General features: G+C 34.3%; 1 protein-coding gene across 1 annotated transcript in view; it reads left to right on the forward strand.

Annotated features, from left to right (window-relative positions):
- Positions 1-8,005: 8,005 nt before the first annotated feature.
- Positions 8,006-13,224, forward strand: part of LOC145683721 (uncharacterized) — a 118,152-nt gene continuing 112,933 nt past the window's right edge. Inside the window, exon 1 of the mRNA XM_081755193.1 lies at positions 8,006-8,124. Coding sequence (XP_081611319.1) covers positions 8,071-8,124 — 54 coding nt within the window. The 5' untranslated portion in view covers positions 8,006-8,070. The remainder of the gene's footprint in view (positions 8,125-13,224) is intronic.

The following is a 13,224-nucleotide window of genomic DNA, read 5'->3' on the forward strand; positions in this document are numbered from 1 at the left end:
TACACGTGAGGTCCGGGACTCGAGCATCGTAGGGTTCACTTTTCCGTTAATATTATGGTATTCTCTTTTCTATCCGTTTCAGTTCAATTTGCATGTTTTGCATTTACAATATTCTTACAGTGTTAAACATGTATTACGTGTATTGTGCCTTTGTTTTGAACTAGGCCTAGGTGAGACTTTAGAGTTGGTTTTGAACACCGTATGGTCTCTACACCTGATTACCTTTAAAAAGTGGACCACACGTTGGAGGTTGCTTTTTAAAATTTTGTAGTTACTCCGGTAACCCCCCTGGTGTAATCTCATGGGAGATTCTTCTTATTAGCATAATGTTGTTTCCTATGTCCCTTGAAGTTTACCAAAGGTTTTATGCTTCTTTCTCTCTTGGTTTCTTCAGGAGATGGGCTTTAGTGTTATGTGTGGAAGGTACTTCGATCCTACTTTACGGATGGCCTCCATGTTGGATAGGGACACGTTATCGACACCTAGTTTCCAGACCTGGTCTCCACACGTGACTACCTTACAAACCATGTAGCACACAATGGGGTTGCTATTTAAAATTTTGTAGTTACTCCCCGTAACCTCCTTAGGCCCCCTCTTGAGGGATTCACCTTATCAGCATAATGTTATGTTTTATATCCTCGAAGGTTACAAAAGGTTTAATGTTCCTATCTGGCTTGCTTTCTTCCGGAGACGGGCGTTAGTGTCGACCGTACTTTCCGAATGGTTTTCATGTTCGATAGGGGCATGCTAGAGACATGCTGGTCCCCACATGTGATTACCTTTCAAATGTACCGTACGATGGGGTTGCTGTTTAAAACTTTGTAGTTACCCCCGTAAACCCCTTTGGAAGGTTACGAAAGGTTTCATGTTTTTATCTGGTTGGTTTCTCCAGTAGACGGTTCTTAGTGTTATTCGTGGAACGCACTGTATATATATAATTATTATGAGTGTGCTTTGAAATGAAATAACGAAATCCTTGAGTTTAAGCTCCACACTTATGCCATTTAGGATAAGTGGTACGATGATGAAATAGTTGGTGGAATGCAAATGTGGGAGGAAACAGGAGTACCTTAAGAAAATCCACCGACGCGAAGTGTATGTTTTGAAATAAAACTAATACTCCGAATTAAGTGTCAAAGTTTAGTACTTTCGTCTCTCGTACATCAAGTCTTGAGAAAGGTATTCAGTCTTTCGACCATGAGATGTCGATAGTGTCAAAAATCTCAGAGTACGAGAGTTGAAAAGAATAAAGTCTAACGTCAGTTGAAGCTATTCCATGTGTGAAGCTCCTCCATGATTAAGCGGTTAGCATACACACTGATGTGCGTTTAATTTTTATTTTGTCTTTATTTTCATTGTTGCTTCGAATGATGATATCCAATTTAAGTCATTCGATTTACAAAAGCATAAATAACGTTCCCTTGAGTTGGCAACACTGTTCATCCAGTGATACCGTCAATACGCGGGCAAATATCGTTCTTTCTTTAGTTGCTTCGAGCAAAGTTTCGTTTCTCTGTCTCTTTTTAGTTTCTACGTTTCCACGCTTGGACATTCTAAATTATATTGTAATAAGGAAAAGTCATTTCATGACTTTGCCGTCAAGTTGGAAGAAGTTAATGTCCTCGTAGAGAACTGCTGTCTCACAAACGCGTGTTTACGGTCACGTACAATACATCCAAAATACGAAATTATCCTAAATAAGGGACACCCTAATATATATATATATATATATATATATATATATATATATATATATATATATATATATATATATATATATATATATATATATATATACATATATATATATATATATATATATATATATATATATACATAAGCTTTTATATTTAGTGCATTACATGAGGTACTAAGTGTGAGTTTTTTAAACTTATATAAGTTCTCTGTGTAAGACCTCTTATTTACAGATAAATAATGAAGTTCTGTTGATATTTGATTAAGCATTAGTATCGGAAAAATTGGTGAAATCCTGAAGATTTTCATCTTACAATAAAATCATGTAGGCTTAAAGGAATCTGTGATTAATATCAGTAAACCAAGTAGCTCAAGTAGTAGAGCGTTAGCTCCGCATTCGGGAGGTCGTGGGTTCGATTCCCGATGACGACCATCCTGACTGGTGTTTTCCAGGGTTTCCATCAGTACTAGCAGGCAAATACCGGGATGATACCTACTAAACAGACCCTGATCGATACCTTCCCAAAATCCTATAAGTTGGTTTTGTTAGATATCCAGTATAAAATGGCCTCTGAGATTTATCTGGTGATTGTTATATATATATGAAATAATTGGTGGAATGAGAATGCACAGAGGCGGAAGACTGTTAAGACAATTCATTGACATGATTTTGTCTGTCACTATCACAAGCTCACTTGTCCTGAGGTCCAACCACAAATCGATCTCACCAAAAGTGAGCGCTTTATTACTTCTTTTTGATCTTCCTTATTATTCATTTCTTTTCTACACACGCTATTTAGGACTACCGGAATAAGGTCACTAAAACAAACAAACAAAAAAAAATGTATTACAGTTAAAAGTCCGATGATGCTCTACAGATAGACTCGAATGCTTCAGAGATTTCTCCACACACCTGTCAAAATTACTGCTGAGACTGCTGAACAATAGCACACACCAACTATCACTTTTCGAAATTAAGTCTGGAAATTTAGGAAACAACACATAACACTGTGTGTCATTTCAGTTTAACATGTAGTGAAGTTCGTTCAACAGTAAGTAACAATTAACTTCAGTGGTGATTGAAGATAACATATATTCAATTGATTTCTACTGCAAATGTAGAAGGAAGCGTGAGGTATAATTTACAGTGTTTCCTGCAAAAAGAACAAAATGACTAAGTTAATCTTCTTTTCTGAGAATTAAAAACTCTTGTATTTATACTAGAATGATCATGTGTTCAACAATGGTCTCGAAAAATAATGGCCTTACTGTAGATAATTGACTATATGATAGACTCTTAGCTCGTAACACTGAATAATTATCTCTTGTACGTAATCGGGGAACATTTGACTCTTTCTGTTGCGCTACGCTGCCAGAGAAAAATGGCATCTCATTTGTTTAACAAAGAATCATTAAGGATTGCATCTCCTTTTCCACAAAACTTGCTTTCGTACCAAGGAAAAAAAAAATGTTTTGTGCTTACTTTTGTTGATGGCTACATTACGAATTGTCGTTTCTATAGCAAGCAGTTTGCTCTACATTAATTGGTTTCCATTCATGATAATTAGATTCTTGTGTATCCTTTTCAAGTAGAAAAGAACACACTGAAAAGGTTCATGTACATAACACATGTAAATGCATGTATTTTTTTGAGTGAATTCTCGTGAATAAGAAATCTACTCTTAGTGTGTTCGTATCGTTCACTATTTTCGAAATGGATTTTTAAATCACATTTGAAGGCCGGATGGAGGCAACCTCTTTCAAGAAGAAGTTTGTATACTACAAAAGAATCAGTAACCATAAAACGGTGATTCAAGAACTTGGCAAAGTAAAGAACACTGTATAGAATTGTGATAAGTGATTTTTAATATTGAAACACACAAAGAGATGAGATACTCATAAGTGTCAAAACAGTTATTGTATTTTCGTTATGCAGAGTTGTGTCACCATTAATTGAATTGGAAATGTAAGGTACTATCCTGTTCTAATAGATTCGAAAAGTGGTTCTTCATACGCTCATGACAGATGATCTCAGTAAGTAAAATGAATAACTGTATCTCTATCCTGATTTACTTGTACTTAATTAAATTATGAAATATACTATTTGAAGAAATCGATATGAATAAAATGTCATCTGGCGATTTATAACAAGTATGGATCCTAGTTGAAGCTGAAGATACACTCGATGACCAGTACAAATTGTTTTTTCTCCGCGAAAACAATTTAAAATTGAACCATTTGTGTGTTATCATAATAAGGAAAAACACTAAACAATAGCAATTACACTTACCTTATCATTCACATTTTCTGGAGCTCATTTCTACCAAAGAAGCTTCTCTTTTCCACCTTAGATCAGTTAATTGAGCTAGAGAACCGTACAGCGTATTTCAAATATGCTGATCGAAATCAAACACAATATTGATTTTTAAATCTACAAAAATGTCTATTCATATTTATTATCAGTTAAATGTCAAGACAATAGTTTTCAAGTTTCTATCTTGAAAACGGGCGGAATTGTAAAACTAAAACCAGTTTAAAAAAAAAAAATCACCAAACGTTGTAGGGAAAAGCTACCCTACACGGTCTCACGAATTCATAAAAAGCTGTTATCGCAAAGTGGTACAACAGCAATCGAGAATGTTCACTATTTTGGTTTGAGACTATTACTTGTATAGCACGTTATTGTACATCACACGATGAAATGAACTCCCTGTAGTGAACAGAATTTACTTGAAATACACAATGATGACCAGCCTCGTTGGAAGTGGCTTTATTATCGTTTTTCTCAGTGCAATGTTTGCAGACACGTGAATGTACATAATTTACAGATATTATTTGTAAAAGATATTATTGTAAACCATGCGTAGGAATTAGCCCCTTGACATGAACGTAATATACCTGAAGACCTCAACAATATGTGACAAATTTCCATATAACCTATTATAATATTTACAATGTGTTTGCACTCTACGCAAACTTGTGTATTTGCAATACAAAATTTTAAAACTTTTCCAAGAGAAATTGATCCCAAACCTAAGTGACTGCACCTAATTTTGGAATTATTTTCCAATTTCATTTTCCATCTAAAACCTTCAGTCATTTTTGTGAAGCTGTTGAAAACATTTGTAATTTAAAAAAAAATCAAAATGATGTACCGATCATATTCCACTAAATATAATTTTTCACAAATGACTTTTGGCTATGAGTTATGACTACAAATCCTTAGGGTCAAAGTATTAAGAGAGATGAATCAATAACAGTTCACCAGAGACAACTTTCCACCATTGACCTTAGAGCATAAGCTACGTTTGGAAACCATAAGCTTCAAAACATGAAGATTTTGATTTCGTACATCAATTGGTTTGAATTATTATTTATCAGCTTTCAAATAATAAGTTTTTAACGTTTACTTTGTTGACATAAACATATGAGAATGTGAGGTCAGAACACCCTACTCAGATTGCAAATATGAGGTCAAAATTCTGTTTTATGTTTCAAACTTTCAGATGAAAATTTAAGTTCATAAGGTTGTTAGTTTTGCTTAAGGCGATGCGGATTTCACGTAACAAAACTATCCTGTTAAATAATGATACAATATATTTCAATGTATTATCATTAATATTACTCAAAGCTAAATATTAAAGTCAGTAATAAATTTGGTCCTAAATTTTAAGAAGTATATTAGTCCAGAAACCAGACCTATATGGATCCAGTAAAATAACTTGTATTTTGACATAATGAATCCTAAGACATATGAATTTTGAGAAGGATATTTTGAACCAGAAAATAACTAGCAGTTGAATATTTCTGTGAATCACATAATGGGTCATTTAAGATGTTTAAAAATAATTCATATCGTCCTCCAAAATTCATATCGTCCCGAGAAAATATCGTCCCGAGGTGGTAAGTACCACTTTCTTTGATTTACAACTAAGTATATATCCTGACTACCCATTTCATGTTTAATGTTGTGCAGAATGGAGACAAATAACAGGAGACAATATGAAAGGTCTGCACTGCAAACTGAATTGTAGAAGAAAGAAAGAATCGAAATTAATTAGTGTTTCATTCGTTTCTATTCATCTCCTAAGAAATTTGCATTTTGGCGCTTAGCATCTTTCGTTTTTCTTCGTACGACATGTACAAAATCCAGTTCCTAAAATTTAAAACGAGTATTTTGCACCAAATAAATGTGAAACATTTAACAATTCAAATACCTAGAGCACTTTATAGGACTTCATCTAAGCAAATCAAAATGAAGAAATGTCCATTCTGAATTCATGTTTTCCAAATACGGTTCCTTAGTTTTCTACCAGATATATGTGAGAGACTCAAACATTGTTGATATTATTGTAAACTTCATGAAACACTGGCATCTAAGATGGTTTCAACTAAACAAAATACCCCACATACAAAACAATAAACTATTATCCTTTAAAAATGTCAAATATAAATCGTGTTCCGATGTATACCATGTAGAGAATGGGTGTCTGCACTCATTCAGATAATTGTATCATACAATACATATTCATTAATGAAGGCAAATTAGGGTATTACACTACCACGTGATAATATTTATTCATTTCATCTTTTGGTAATACTTTACCAGTAGAAGGAACAAGGAAGACCATTAAAATCCATAATATATATGAATATTTATTTGTTTTTGACAATTTTAGGATTTAGGATTTAGAGTTCTGGGCTTTCGTCATCTATGTCATTTAGCCCTTCACGTATGGGGATCACGTCTTTCGGTGAACACACTATCTGGGAAATGGGAAAGGAGGAAGTGGCTGAGACCTATAAGTCAGGTACTACACCGGCATTTGCCTGGTGTGAATGAAGAAACCCCCCAAAAAACCTCACTCAACTTCATTCAGGATGACTATCCTGAAAAAGAACTTTTTTACACTTTTTGACCGAGTGCCCCACGGGAATCAAACTTGACAATTTTATAAATTACGAATTTGTCAATCTACCTAATTTGTCAATCTAACTCTCTCAAAATCTAAGAGAGCTACATCAATGAACCCATGCCTGAAATGAAAGAAAATGTACTATGCACTCGTGCACATCACCATATATCATAATAAATCCTCACCAAAGGAGGATAAATTAGGTAAATAACCTACAACAAGATACTATGCACATTACGCATATATTATACCATTGTTTTTACCCAGAAGGACACTGGGAGAACAAATCAAATTTACATAAATACACTCTCGAATACTATAGAACATTTACTAAATCTTGTTTGAGAGTGTCTAAACTAAAGGGCTAGAACAATATACATCATCCAAAATTTGAATAGCGACAATAAGTGTATTCATGTTTAACTAATTAACTCTATGGCCTATGGGACATGGAGTTTCAATTCCGCGTTGACAAAAGCTCTCCACTGACTTCTATCTTTAGCCAATTGGATCTGGTTTCTACTTTGTATTCCTATTTCTGCGAGATCCATCTCAATATTTTTCTCCCATCTGCGCCTAGGTCTCCTTAATGGATGTTTTCCGATTGATCTTCCAGTTAAAATCTTGAAAGCGTTCCTACTTTCTTCCACCCTTGCTACATGAGCTGCCCACCTGAACCTCCTAGACTTGATGACCATAACGATGTTGGGTAAGCCGTATAAATTATGTAGTTGTAAACCGTATGTTATGTAATACTCATGTCTTATGAATAAAAATGGAATATTCTACTCAACAATTTAACCATGTAACATGTTAAAGCTTTTTCAAAGTGGATAAAATAGATCAAATCCAAAATGACCATACCAAAAATTAAAAGGGTTTGTCGTATATACTTCTAAGTTATTGTTCCAGGCAAGGGCTATGGATCCCGAGTCATTGTTCATTCTGGCCAAAACTTGCCTAACCCTCCCAGTAATACTTAGTATTTTTCATTACTTATACATCTCACCCCCCCCCCATTCTCTTGAAAATCTGTCTGAGATGAAAACCTCAAATATGTCCAGTAATTATACATAGCATAGTTTGGGTGTCAAATATAGGCTATATATTGTATATTCCTAGCTGGTATTTTTAAAACTTCTGACCTTGTTCTAAAAGGACTTGATGACGCAACTAAGCACGAACCTACATCTCAAATGATGCGATGCAGCAATCATATTCTTGACCACTGCCAGAGGCTGACGTACATGAACGTATGAAAGTCACAGAGGCGCTATGGTTTCATTTTAATTTTATCACTACCTTGGCGATTGAGAAGAGAAGGAGAATGGATGAACGTAATTATATTGGAACAAACAACTCTTTCCTTCACTAATTTGCCTTGAAATCTGTCAATTCTGTTGTCAGTCGTAAAAAAGCGGGAGAAGTGTGTGTGTGTGTTAAGCAAGACAGCGAGAAGATGAACAATCGACTCTTCACTTCAAGTACAGCATCTATTCAAAATGTCTTTGTCGTAAGTACAAGATTAATCAATAATTATGCATAACTGGGGCTTTTAATTAGGAAGATAACGAAAGGAAAGATACGTTTCTCCAATAAAGGCTGAGCAACTCTTAAAATTATGGACGGAAAGTAAGTGAAGTCTGTTTCTTTCTTAGTATGGCTGGCCACAGGTAAGTCTTTATTTTCCGTGTAACATATATCAGTTACATTCCTTGAGTTCGATAAAGAAAATTTTTCACTGAAATCTCATTTTAATTTCCCCAAAGAAAGAAACTGAAGCATCCTTGACGGCGCGTGTTTACTGATAAAACGTTTGAGTCTTATCAAATTCAACTGCTTTTGACCATTTCTGTAACTTTAGCTTCCTTGTTGATTTCCGAATGGAAAAAAATGCCAATTCAATTTTGGCTTGTTATTTTAAAAGAATACCAAACCACATACATATCATTTTCTCCTGTTTTCGCCGCAGCCAAACTCAACTATTTTATTATGCCTGTAGTTTCTATTTGAAATCATATTCTCATACACTTCAATTGACTATCCGAGATCAACTTGAATGACCATGTTATACTAACTACGTATAACTAAATAATGCACGGATTTGAAAAGGTCTTACTTTGTACATGTAAATTTTCAGAAATGTTCAATTCTGATCTCTAACGTGTTCCGAATGGTTACGTATGGATATCTCTATCAAAATGTAGCTAATTTAGATCTTGTTACTAAGTGGATTGATTTATACTTTTTGTTTACTCCTGTTCTTTGATTAAAAAAATGTATAGGTGTTGGGTGGGCGGGGAGACTGGACATTCCGTCATTTAAAATTATTTAATGTTTAGTCCTTCACATCTTGTACTATTGATCATAATTTAAATTCTTCAATGTAAACTAACTATCGCACTGATAATTACGTTTGTCCCTCTTATACTTGAGAGTAACAAAATGAAGGTTAAATGAGGAATACAAGAGTAAAGAAAAGACAATTTTACGTAATAGAAATTTGGTCTTTACTGAAGATTACTTACAAAGTAAGAAAGATTAAGTTAGGTGAATACTGCTACATCACCATAGGTATTCGGCCGTTATTGCAGGTCACTTGCTGCAACTGAGAAGCTTATATGCCCCACAGTCTTAACGTACGGTTTTTCTGTTTTGATATTACCCAATAATTGTAGTCTCATTAGTCACTTATCTCTCTTTCATGCCAGCATACTCTTTAGTAAGTTCCTCATTAAATAGTTCCTTCTTAGCTAATATTCTGTGCATTTCTTCTTCTTCCTTTTAATAATGTCTAACACTGATTTTTTTATCTTCCGCCATTCCTAAGACCCTCTCATTCGTTTTCCGCACAACCCAGCTTATTTTCTCCATTCTTCTCCATACCCACATTTCGAAATATTCCAGTCGTTTTTCATTACTTTTGCGTAATGTCCATGTTTCTGATCCATACATTACAATACTCCACACGATGCACTTGATGATTCTTTTTTCTCAATTCTTTATTTAAGGTCCCACAATTTTCTTTGTCCTATAAACTTTTTTCACCATTCCTATTATTGGATTTACGCGTATTTCACCTCGACACCTCATATCATCAGTAATAATACTACCCAGGGATCAAAGACTAGTCACTTTTTATTGTCTTTCCCACTACCTCTATATTTAACACTGATAATTTCGTTCCAATTAGCATGGTTTTTGTATTTCTAACATTTATTTTCATCCCATATTCTTCGCAGTCCTTCCTCAAGTTTTCTAATATCCTATTTATTTTCTCTTCAAATTTTACAACAAGCGCCATATCACCTGCAAACCATATACATCTAATCATTCTACCTCCTACTAAAATGAAGTTTTCATTTTATAGGCTTTTTTCACTATCTCTTCTAGATAGATATTAAATAATACAGTCGAAAGACAGCATCAATGTCGAACTTCCCTTTTAATTTTACTTCCTCTGTCATTTCCTTCCTTATTCTAATACTTATTTGTTGGTTCATCATACGAAACTCAATCATTCTAACCGTTTCTATTCCAACCCAACATTTTTATTTGTTCTTCCATAACCTTTTCTCCAGAATTCGAAGCATTTTTTTTACTACATGAGATATGAGACTAATACCTCTATAATACTCACATCTCTTTTAGTTTGATTTCTTAGCCATCGATATTATGATAATGTTGAAAGAGTCCTTTGTCACTTTCCTGTTTCATATGTTTCTTTCTTGTTCTTGTTTCCCATACTCTTAATGAATTAGATTGGTATAATATCTATCTCGTTTACCTTTTCATTCCTTATCTCAGATATAGCTTTCTCAAACTCATCTCGAAGAATACTAAACTCTTTATCATACTCGTCTATTTCATTTTCTACTTAAACATGTATACCATACGGCCTATCCCTACTCTCATATAAATTCTAAATATATTGTTCCCATCTTTCCAAGACTTCACTTCTCTCGCTGAATACCTTTCCATTTTGATTTGCTACTCCCATCGTAATATCTCTTGTTTTCTCTGAAGCATCATAGATTGTAACTTCATGTAAATTTCCGCATATTTACACAGTCTTCTTATCACTTTATGTTCTCGGTTTTTTTTGTAAGATTGTTCCCATGTTCTAAATCTTGACTTTCGCAAATCGTTGTTTAACTTCCTCTACATCTTTCTGCCCTCTTCTGTATCAATTCGCTTTTACGACTTCCTTTCCCTCATGCTCTACTATAAACAGGTTTCAAAAGTGAACTGTAAAAGTGAGAAATAAGTGTCTTTGCTCTTTTCGGAATAGACCTGCAAATAAAAGTTTTATATTTTCTTGAAATTTGTATTAATAAAGATGATAGTGGTCTGTACCCTTTTCTGCCCTTTTTAGCACCCCAGATTAGTCAAGATACCCATTGTAATGAGACTGGCTTAACCTCAGAGTAGCGTTGAAAAACAGATAGAATGCTGAAAATTTTATTCTCATGCTAGAATTATCTTTGAGAAGTAAACTACTAACTAACTTTTTATGAATCTTTTTCTTCACGTTTTGCAATCTAAAACTTTATTCTTTCGTAAAATATCGCGTGTGAAGCAATAATGGCATTTAAAATTCGCGTATAGAACGAGTCGAATGAAGATTATAACACAAAATGTCTCGCATAAGAGAACTATCATAATAAAAGAACAGATTACTTGCTTTAATTTTCAATGATAATAAACATTTTATAGTCTACATTTCCTGGGAAGAGAGACCAATTCTTTTCAGAGGATTGAAATTATCATTTTTACTATAGAAGAATGTGTTGGCATTTTTTCTGTACTAGATACGTAACTTAATTTTCTGTAGAATATTAGCAAACACTAACTGAACATACTTTTGTACGCATGCTTATCCAGTAGTCTTCAATAGATTAGGTCAGTTTTAGAATTAGGTTAAGTTAATTAGCTAAACTATTAAAAGCAGAATAATTACTTTAAACACTTATATTAAATTCAAACGCATATACAGATGTTATCTAAATAATGGAATCGCGTATATTTGCAACTAGATGGTTCTGCTGATGGTATTGATGATGCATGACCAAACACCTGGTATTTGCTTCTCGTGTGCTAGATGATGTTCCATAGAACTTGTGCGTCAGTAGGCAAAGACTGAAAGTGTGTATTGAATCGGAAAGATGGTGATGATGCAGAGAGAAAGACTTCTAAGAGTTTCAGACGACAAGTTATAAATGTGTGTTGTTTAGTGCAAGTGCATTTGCACGTGTATCATGAGCAGGAGTATCCTAGATAACCCACTGAACTGATGTAACACAACATCGATACAGAGTAGTTGTGGAAGTAAGAGAATCTTAAGTTAAATAAATCATGGAATGTTATGGATAGCTGTGCATGATGCGAAACTAGAAATTGCAATGCAACTCATGGTTCAATCCAAGTTACACAGCCTGGTGTACGTAGTCCCGGGTTCAAACCCTGATCCCGCCAAGTGAACTTTGTGGTGGGCAAACACTGTGTGCGTGGGGTTTCTCGTGGTTCTCCCGTTTCCTCCCACTTTCTTCATTCCACCGTTTCATTCATTTCTCATAATCATCGCCTCCTTTAGCCTAACCGGCATAAGCGTGGGACGTAAAACTCAAAGATTGTATTTTATTTTCCAATTTACAGAGCCAGAACTCTGAGGGAAGGTTGCAATTTTCAGTTGCGTGACCAGCTCAAACAACAGATTAGTGCTAAGAAAAACTCTGTTGATAACACACAAACTATACCACTATAATTGAAAAACTCGTAATATACTGCGATGACTCTATTTTTACTTTCCTTCCAAAAATAGAACTTGTTGATGCATAGTGGACATCACAAAAGTCTTAGATTGTCAACAGCTTTTTCCTACTGTGAAATGTATTCGTGGCTCGTTGATGCTCTAAGCCCGTGATGACGCTCACAGGACATATTAATGACTATGATAAGGTGTATTTTAGATGATGCAATTTTGGAATGTGAAAGTACGCTAATTGGCGTACCAAACTTGTTAAGTTGTGTTTCCATACTTAATTATTGGTTTTAAACACAACGCCTTCCTTTTCCTTGCCCTTTGTGAAATTTGCTTAGTACATATTCAGTTTTATCATTGACTCCGGAGGGAACTTCTTTCTACTTCCTCGTTGAAAAATTAAGGATTGCACTAGATGAGGAAAAGTACAAAGCTTCTCTTATAAAATTAATGATTTCATGCGTTCGTTCCACATTCAGTTAGAGGTATAGTGTAGGCAAATAATAAAAATCAGGCAAGATTGTTTCCCTTCCAGCGTATCAATATTTTTGAGAACCAATAAAGTATCTCTATGGAGAATTGTATCGTGTATGATGCCTGTTGTATTTCGACAGAAGAAACGGATTTTCAAACAGAAAATGTTCCATTATCAATACACAAATAAAGAAGTTTCTATCGGCTGTAAGACAAATAACAATGCCTATGTTATAATAGAAACACTCTCACGTACTTAACGTAATAGTAAATGATTCCAGGAACATTATAACAAGAACGTATTTCTTAGAAATTTTACAATTTCTAACCTAATATTTCAACATCATAAGTAGAAGGTGCAATCAAAGCTTGTAATGA

Source organism: Thermobia domestica, chromosome 4 (genome assembly GCF_964235325.1).
Source record: "Thermobia domestica chromosome 4, izTheDome1.hap1.1, whole genome shotgun sequence".
NCBI classification, from domain to species: domain Eukaryota; kingdom Metazoa; phylum Arthropoda; class Insecta; order Zygentoma; family Lepismatidae; genus Thermobia; species Thermobia domestica.